Source organism: Chiloscyllium punctatum, chromosome 24 (genome assembly GCF_047496795.1).
Source record: "Chiloscyllium punctatum isolate Juve2018m chromosome 24, sChiPun1.3, whole genome shotgun sequence".
Lineage (NCBI taxonomy): Eukaryota > Metazoa > Chordata > Chondrichthyes > Orectolobiformes > Hemiscylliidae > Chiloscyllium > Chiloscyllium punctatum.
Window position 1 is genome coordinate 83,907,637 of NC_092762.1, and position 9,630 is coordinate 83,917,266.

Genomic DNA, 9,630 nt, shown 5'->3' on the forward strand with positions numbered 1-9,630 from the left:
CTGAATATCATTCCTTACCAACGGGACCACCCCACCCCCTCTGCCCGTCAGTCTGTCCTTTGGATAGCACATATAGCCTTGAATATTCATTTCCCAGGCCCTGTTCACTTGAAGCCACATCTCAGTTAGCCCCACAACATCGTAACTGCCAATTTCCAAATGAACCTCAAGCTCATCCACCTTATTTCTTTAGTGTCCCAAAAGTATTAACCAAAAGAAGAGGTTGGACAAATTTGGATTGTTTTTGCTAGAGCATCAAAGGCTGAGGGGTGATCTGATAGAAATGTAGAAAATAATGAGGGGCATGGATCGGTTGGATAGTCCAAGTCTCTCTCCCAGGGTGGAAATGTCAAATACTAAGGGGGAATAGCTTTAAGGTGAGAAGGGAAAAGTTTAAGAGAGATGTGTGAGGCAGGTTTTCTATACAGAGGGTGGTAGGTGCCTGGAACGTGTTGCCAAGGGAGGTGGTAGAAGCAGATATGATAGCAACATTCAGGAGGCATTTACTCAGACACACGTACAGGCAAAGAATCGAGGGATACAGATCATCTATACATAGATGGCTATGCTGTATGACCATTGACTAGAAACTCAGCTGGACTCATCACATAAACACAGGGAACACATTGCAGGTCAGAGGCGAGGAATATTGCAGCAAATAACTCACATCCTGACTGCCCATAGGGTGTCCACCATCTCTAAGTCAGGAGTGTGATGGAATACTCCCCACTTGCCTGGATGATGCAGCTCCAGCAGCACTCAAGAAACCTGACACCACCCAGGACAAAGAAGCCCGCTTGATCAGCAGCACATCCACTCCCTCAACTACCAATGCTTGGTAGCAGCATTATGTGCTATCTACAAAATACACTATAGAAATTCACTGAAGATCCTTAGACAGTAACTTCCAAACCCGTGACCACTTCCAGGAGAAAGTGAGGACTGCAGATGCTGGAGATCTGAGCCAGTGGGACCTCGTTGGAAACCCTAACTCATTTAACAGAGCAGTGTTCTTCTGACCAACAAACAGAGTAGTCTTTTTTCTCAGCTGTCAGGCCTGTCACTCCAGTATCTGAGATCTGGAAAAACACAGCAGGTCAGGCAGCATCCGAGGAGCAGGAGAATTGTCGTTTTGGCCGTAAGCCCTTCAGCAGGGATGAGGCTTGTGGGCCGTGGGGCTGAGAGATAAATGGGAAGGGGGTGGGTTTTCCTTGTTGTGTTGGGAAGTGGGTTCAAGGGTGGAGGTGCGGGAAGTGGAGGAGATGTGTTGGAGGGCATCGTTAACCCCATGGGAAGGGAAATTGCGATCTTGGAAGAAGGGGGCCATGTGGGATTTTCTGAGGTGGAATTATCCCTCCTGAGAACAGATGCAGCAAAGGTGGATGAATTGGGAATAAGGGATGGCATTTTTACAGGGGATAGGGTGGGCGGAGGTGTAGACCAGGTAGCTGCGGGAGTTGGTGGCTTGTAGTAGATGTCCCCACCCCTCACCCATTTATCTCTCAGCACCCCCCCAGTCCACAAGCTTTATTCCTGATGAAGGGCTTATGCCTCAAAGTCGATTCTTCTGCTCCTCAGATGCTGCCTGACCTGCTATGCTTTTCCAACACCACACTCTCGACCATGACCACTTCCAGCTAGGACAAGGGCAGCAGGTACATGGGAACACCACCACCTGCAAGTTCCCCTCCACACCACTCACTATCCTAACTTGGGAATTTATCACCAGTTCCTTCAGCGTTGGTGGCTGAAAATCCTGGAATTCTCTCCCTAATGCCATTGTGGGTCAACCCTCAGCACATGGACTGCAGCGGTTCAAGAAGGCAACTCACCCCCACCACCAGTTTCGTAAAGACAGCTAGGGACAGGCAATAAATGCTGCCCCAGTGACGGCCTAATTCCTCAGGGGAATTTAAAAAATGCACTGAGGTAGATACAGAATGAAACTCCTACACCATCCCCTACAATCACTTCCAGGACAGGGACAGTCCCGCTCAGGTACAGAGATGGTGTGTTCCTGAATTATACTTTTGTGGCATATTTCCAGTTGGACCTCGTTGGAAACCCTAACTCATTTAACAGAGCAGTGTTCTTCTGACCAACAAACAGAGTAGTCTTTTTTTCTCAGCTGTCAGGCCTGTCACTCCAGTATCTGAGCACTGCTGACTAAACCACTGCTGTAAAATGAAGGAATTAATTCTGCTTTTTGTTTCCTCTACCTCCACTCCCTCTGTAGTGCTGTGAAGAGCATGTCCAACAGTGGGGCTTACTTTAAGAACATTGAGGGGCTACTCCGACACGCTATCAGCATCAAGGACCAGATGAGCTCTCTGCAGAGCCGCAGGTACTGTGAAGGTCATGGGTTCAGCTTGGTGCGCCCATCGTTTCCAGCCCCCGTTTTTTAATTTTGATCATTCCGTTGTCAGCTTGGGTGTATGTCAGGAGGTATCATTGAAAGCAGGAGAGTCACGGAACCTCATTATATTGGAGTGAAGGTAGAATTACGTTATATAAATGGTCTGGCCTCACTGAGAAGAGACCTGACAACTTCTTGGGGGAAGGGGGAGAAAGGAGAGATAAAGGTAAATCAGAGCCGCATAGTGGCCATAGCTTGCAATTACAGTGTGACTGATGACATTGGCAATCTCTTTTAATAACAAAGGTTGACAAACAATTTGCAGTGATTACAGCTGATGTATTTTCTGGTTACACCTTTCTCTCAACTACTAACAATGTGCACATGGCAGCAAGTGCAAATGTACACTCTGTTTTTACAAAGATACAGAGAAATACACTACAAAGACAATAGTGAAGAAATGCGATTTAATGAAACCTCCTGTGGGGATTATATATTTATGATGTTTGATTGAAATCTTTTGTTTGTAGCAATTTTAGTTCTGAGAGTACTGAGTGTCCATTGTGGCATCAAGTGCCTGCTTTAATATTTGTGTCTTTGCCCCATTATACCTCTCCCTACATCCTGTGCTTCTATCAGCACTCCTGCATTTTGTTAGGCTGTAGGGTGTGAGAGGGAGACCCCAAAAAGTTCTTCTGTATGGAAACAGTGTTTGATTGTATCAAAACCATCCACATGTTTAGTTGCTCAGTGAAAGGTTTTCTTCAGTGCTGCAAGACTATAGTCTGCAGTCCACACGGCCATCATGGTGTATCTAACTAGTCGCTCCCAGGAATTCTTTAACCTCAGTTTCTGAAGAAATTAAACTTTCACCCTGCCCCCACCCCCGCAGCATTACCCAACTTCTTGTTGGAGTGCTGCTCCATGGATACTTCCCCTGTACCCTTATACCTCAGTACAAGAGGCCATTCTTCAGAACTGAGCCCTGACAGCCAATGGTACCAAGATATTCAGAGTGCTATCTTATTCTTCCTTGATGTCCTCTCCACTCTGCCATAGAAAGTCACTGAAAGGTGATGCAGAAATTCTGGTTGGTAATTGACTAATTGTGGAAATCATTCTTTTATGAATGAGTCTATGACAGACCAAGAGATTGGATAGAATGAGTCAATATTTCTGGAGGTTAGGAGATTAAGATATGATTTTATTGAAATGCGCAAAATTCTCAGCTTTTTTGACACGTTAGATGCCCTGAGGTTGTTCCTTCCCCTTCCCCAAGAATCTGGAGCTAGAAGGTCAATTTTCAGATTAAGGAGTTGGTCATTCAGAATAGAGATGAGACATTTTCTCCCATCAAGGCATCGTGAATCTCTGGAATTCTCTACTGCAGAGAGGTGTTGATGCTCCATCTTTGAGTATGTTCAAGAGTGAGATGGATGCATAGGTTTCAGATCCTGAGGGAATGAATTGTTTGGTATTAGAGCAAGAGTGTGAAGTCAGGTATGAGCTGTAATCTTATTGGACGGTTTGAGGGGCTAAAAACCTATCATTCCTATTCGAGAGTTATTGAGGGCTATGAGCAAAAGCAGGAAAGTGAAGTTGGAGCATTATCAGAACTGCCTTCATTCTCGTTGAATGTTGGAACAAACTCATTGGGCTGAATGGCCTACTCCTGTTCCTATGTCTCAGGGTCTATTCATACATCTGTCATGGTTATGACCTGAGGTCTACCCTTGGTGGTGGCAAAAGTTGCCATAATCTTACAGAACCATAGTCCTGCTCTCTCATTAGAGAGAGAGATGACTGGTGCTGGTTTAACCTGAGGATCACCACACCTCAGGAGAGCGGAGAGATTGAGAAGGAGAGTCCTTCATAATAATCTCAAGCAAGCTTTTGAGGCAGTCACCATTTTATTCCAGAGCATGCTATCTCATTACACCTTGTATTTTAAATTACTCTCAGTGTCATGATGACCTGAAAGAAATCTGTCTCATCCCTAAGCATTTGTGGGATGTTAGATTTTCAGAATCTGAAGGACTGGCTAACGTTGTATGTGTGGCAGGGCCAAGTTTGTCTCCCACTTGTAGCTTCATTAAATTGCACGATGTTAAAATGCACCCTCAGTACTCCAGTGATTTTGTTGCAATTTGGCATTTTCTTTTCTTTCTCCCCACCACTGCATGCAGCTTTAGTGATGTGAGTGTCTGTTACAGTTCCGTTGTTACACAGGCAGTTCCTGAACCTCCCTCCTTCTCTTCTTCCTGAGTGCAGAGCCAAGCGTGCGCCCCTTCCTTTCCAGGTTAGTATTTCTGAAACCGGGAACTCAACCAAAATCTAATGCCAGGCTTGGGGCCTACGCAGCTTCAAGTAGAGTTGAATTATGATGAATGCTTGATAGATGCAGACCTTCCAACTGCCATCATTTTTGAGCAATCTCATAAATTATTTTAATCATAATAAGTATGTTCAAGGTTTGCGTAAATAATAAGTATGCCTTTACTTTGTATCAGGAAGGATTAGTGGCAGTCCAAAATTGATGGCAATGTCTGAATCTGTAGTTGATTTGTTTACACTTCAAGGCTTTGGCTTTATTATCACGGGAATGAAAATTACCTCAAGTTTGGAAGTTCTACTCATGTATCAAGAGTTATATTTTTCTCTCCCATTTCCCTTCCTCCACAGGCTGTTTAACCATCCCACATTCTCCCCAGTCTGTAGTGTCAGAGCAAGGGCAAATCTGTATTGCTAACAAGGATTGTGGACACATTTAAATATCTTGAGCATTTGAGCCCAGGACTGTTGCTTTGTTAAATTGCAGATCAATTGATCACACAGAATAGATAGGTTTGAGGTACATCACGAGTAAGTGACATCAAACACAGATTTCAAAAGTTCACATACAAAAAGATCGAAGTTAGATCATAAGAAAAAAGCCGGGCACTTGGCCTCTCAAACCTGTTCTACCAATCAGTAAGGTCTTGGCTGATCAAATTGTGGCCTTCGTGCCCCCACCCCACCAAAAAAAAATTGACTCCTTGATCAAAAATCTGTCTAACTCACCCATGACCAATTTCAATGACTCAGCCTCTACTGCTCCCTGGGGCAGAGAATTCCAAACACTGCCAATCTCCTGACAGAAGAAATTTCTCCTTACATAGAAAGTGTGCTCCCCTCCTTCTAGATTCTTCAATGAGGGTAAACGTGCTCTGAGTGTCCATCCTTTCCAGCCCTATCAGAGTTTTATATTTCTACAAGGTCACCTCTTATTCTGCTAACCTCTACTGAGTACAATTCCTGATGAATGGCTTATGCCCGAAACATCGATTCTCCTGCTCCTCGGATGCTGCCTGACCTGCTGTGCTTTTCCTGTGCCATACTTGTCAACTCTGATCTCCAGCATCTGCAGTCCTCACTTTCTCCTAAGTACAATCTCCACCTTTCCTCATAAGGAGAATAAACACAAGACTAAGGAAGGTGAGGATTTCTGAGCTTTGAGGTCCTAGGAGAGAGAATGTATTAAGAGTGAATGCAAGGATATCAGGGTTAAAGGGAAGGTGAAGTCGTCATAGTTTACAAGACCATCGGGCTGTTCTCATTACAGAGAGAGATGAGTGGTAGTGGTTTAACCTGAGGGTCATCACACCTCAGGTGAAGCTAGGGTCTTTTAATGGTAATCTCAGCTGGCATGGGAATTCAGTCCACACTGTTGGCATCAATCTGCATCATTTAGGGTTGCAACTCTATTGAATGTATTAGTTTTGTTTATCCGTGGGATGGGAATATTGCTGTGAATATTATTGCCTATCACTAATTTTCTTTGAGAAGATAATGTTGAGCCATTTCTTGAGATGCAAAAGGATTTGCGTGTTCTTGTGCGTGAATTGTAAAAATATTCAGCAACTGATTAGGAAAGCTGACAGAACATAAGGGAGGGAAATTGAATATAGAGGGAGGAAGGTTATTCTATACTTGTTCAGGGCATTGGTGAGACCACATTAGGGATACTGTATACAGTTTAGCTTTTCCTTACTTAAGGAAGGTGTAAATGTGTTGGAAGCAGATCACAAGAGGTTTACCAGAGTAATACCTGGAATGGGGGCTTGTCTTATGAGGAAGAGTTGAACAGTTTTAGCTTATGTCTGCTGGAGTATATAAGACTAAGAGGATAATCGACTGAAGCATATAGATGCTGCCTAAACCCCTGTGATCTCCAGCGTTTGCCGTTTTCAGTTATAGCCCTGAGAGGTCTTGACAGGGTGGATGTGTAACAAATGCTGCTACTTATGGGAGAACCTAGAATTCAGGGCCATTGTTTCAAACAACAAGAATTGTCCATTTAAGACAGTTAAGGAGGCTTTTTTTTACCCCACAGAACATCACATTATTTCAGTTCTCCTGCCATTTCACCAGACTCCCCATTTCTAAACCATCCCCATCTAAATCTCCAGGGCAGGTAGAGAGTGCGATTAGATACAGAGTAAAGCTGCCCCTACACTGCAGCGTTTCAAATTTCCCAGCCATGTCCAGCGTGGGGTTAGGTATTGATTAAATCACCCTCATGAGTCTTTGGACATGTCTTCCTCAAAAGATGGTGAAAGCAAAACCTTTGAATACTACTAATACTGAGGGAGATAGATTATTGAGAAGCAAAGGGGTGAAATGATTTTTTATTACCTCGTGGTCTGTGAGCATCGCTGGCTGGGCCAGCATGTATTGCTCATCCCTTGAAAAGGTGACGGTGTGCTGCCTTCTTGAACCATTGTAGTCCACGTGCTGGAGGTAGACCCACAATGTCATTGGGGAGGAAATGCCAGGATTTTGACCCAGTGACAGTGAAGGAACAGCAAGTCGGGATGACAAGTGGCTTGGAGGAGAAGTTGCATGTGGTGGCGTTCCCATGCTGTTATTGGGTGGTGGAGTAGACTCATGGGGCTGAATGGCCTACCTTTGCCTGGGAAACGTATGTTCATTTGATAAATGAGTATTTTTTATTCACTTGGGACATGGGTCTCACTGGCTGGGCCGTTATTTATTGTCTGTACGTAGTTGCCGGGTCTCTCTAGCTTATTTCACAGGGTACTCAAGAGTCAACTACATTGCTGTGTTTCTGGAGTCATATGTGTGTCAGACTGGGTAAGGACGGCAGATTTCCCTCCCCAAAGGACATTAGTGAATCAAAGGAGGTTTTGCTTTATTCATTTACATCAGTGATTTCTTACTGTTTTATTTGAATTTTATTTGATTCGTTAAATTTTAAAATTTCCAGTTGATGTGGGGGGATCTTAATTTATGTCACTGTGTAGTGCAGGCTTCAGGGTTACTATTCCTGTGACAAAATCTCTCGGGACGGTATCATCAGAAATATTACCCCTACACACACTGCCATGAAGGGTTGTCCAGCATCTCCATACTTTCTGTTTATTCATTCATGGGATGAGGGTGTCACTGACTAGGGCATTTATTGCCCAGACGGCAGTAAAGAGTCAACAGCATTGCTGTGGCTGTGAAGTCACAATGTGGACCAGACCAGGTAAGGATGATAGTTTCTTTCCCTCAAGGACATTAATGAACAAGATGGGTTTTTCGAACCATCGACAATAGTTTCATGATCATCATTAGACCCTTAATTCCAGATTTCTACCTGAATTCAAATTCCAACATCTGCCATGGTCTCCAGAACATGAGCTGGGTCTCTGGATTAATAATCTTGTGATAACACTACTAGGGCATTGCCTCCCATATGGCACCACCTTCCATGGCCATTGGAAACCAAACAAGCTTTGAACTGGTCCCCTTGAATGTTGTCTTTGACCCGTCTTCTAAAGTTTTCATAATGAATAATGTCCAAACAAAACAGGGGCAAAGAAATCAACTTTGATTTAAAGCATTACATTTATTCTCCTAGAGTTGCTCACAGCAGAGTTCTGGAAATCACCTTTTTGATTGCTGAAGCCTCAGGGACAATACAGGTGCATTGGCAACCCCTGGGAGACTGAAGGATGTGGCATTTAAAACTACGGAGAGGAAACCAGCAGTAAAACAGGAGAAAGAAAGGTGGAATAGTTGTGATGGAGACAGAGATGGCAGGTTAGAGATCAGAGCAGCATTGCATGGGGAAGGACCCTTCGGGGGTACTGGTGAAGCAGTCTGAGAACATCAGCAGTCCAAGTGATACAGACAAATCAGATTGAAAAAGATTGAACGATGATGAGCCAGTACTGAGTGAAGAGGGAGTGGGAGGATGCCGACTAGATCGGTGGAAGTGAGACAATCTGTAACTTTCAAAGGAAATTGCATTGGTGCTTGAGAGGAATAAACAGGTCGGGCTTCTAGGATAGGGAGAGGGAATGGGAGTGCCTGAATTGGTGTACAGAGACCCAGTATGGATTCAATAGCTAAATAGCCTCCCTTTGCGATGCAACTAGTGGGTTCAGTCTGGTGATATAGGCGTTAAAGAGACATCAATCTTTTTGAACAATAACCTGGTCAGGGTGCCGGTAAGTTACATTTTCCTGGCTAACAGCACCAGAGTTGAACACATTCAGCCTCTCATTACCAAGACTTCTGGGTCTTGCTGATTGGTGAAGGAGTCAGTATCTCTTCCTTTTTAACTTGTGTACCTAAACACATGCTTCTTGCCACCCGTGTTCTGGAGGCAACAAGTGAAAATAATGCTGATTGCAACCGGGCTTGCTTCGTGTGTTTTTTTAAATTCACTTGATTGGACAAGAGTTACCAAGTGACTTCTTTTATAAACCACCGCAGGAAGCGGTGTAAAGCATGTCCTGAGCTTGAAGAGAATGAGTGATATGAACATCATGCTCAGCCTTACAAAGTTAGGTGAGTTTGAGGCAATCATTTATTCTTCTTCATTCCTTCCTGATACCTCAATCCGAACTCCACCTCCAAACCACCTGATTTTCACTTGACCCAATCAGCAATGTCAAGCATGTGTTAATGTGACAATGAATTGCTTTATTTGCATTCACACTGAGTAGTGAACCCACTGGACCAGAGGTTTCCCAGGCCAGGATCGAGGCTGAGGTGGAGAGAGCTGATCGCTTTTGGAGAGGAGGAGCACACGTGATCTCGAAGCCTCCAGAGATGCTGTTGGCATGACATGCCCTCCCTTCCCCACCCATCCACTGAAAGGTGTGGGTCTTAGCTGTTGTTCGGAGGAGAGGATTGAGCAGGATTGCGACCCTGCAGGAGATGGAGTAACCCACCCAATTACCCATGGTCTGGCTGTCTTCTTTGGCAGTGAACATTGGTCA

General features: G+C 44.4%; 1 protein-coding gene across 3 annotated transcripts in view; it reads left to right on the top strand.

The window, feature by feature from the left end:
- The window catches only part of borcs8 (BLOC-1 related complex subunit 8), a 44,575-nt gene that overhangs the window by 28,774 nt on the left and 6,171 nt on the right, over window positions 1-9,630 (top strand). For 2 of the 3 annotated variants that reach the window (XM_072594344.1, XM_072594343.1), the window contains exons 4-5: window positions 2,237-2,344; window positions 4,628-4,655. In XM_072594344.1, the coding sequence (XP_072450445.1) occupies window positions 2,237-2,344; window positions 4,628-4,655 (136 nt within the window). Of the gene's footprint in view, window positions 1-2,236; window positions 2,345-4,569; window positions 4,656-9,630 lie in introns of all 3 variants that reach the window. The other variant, XM_072594345.1, reaches the window with a different exon arrangement.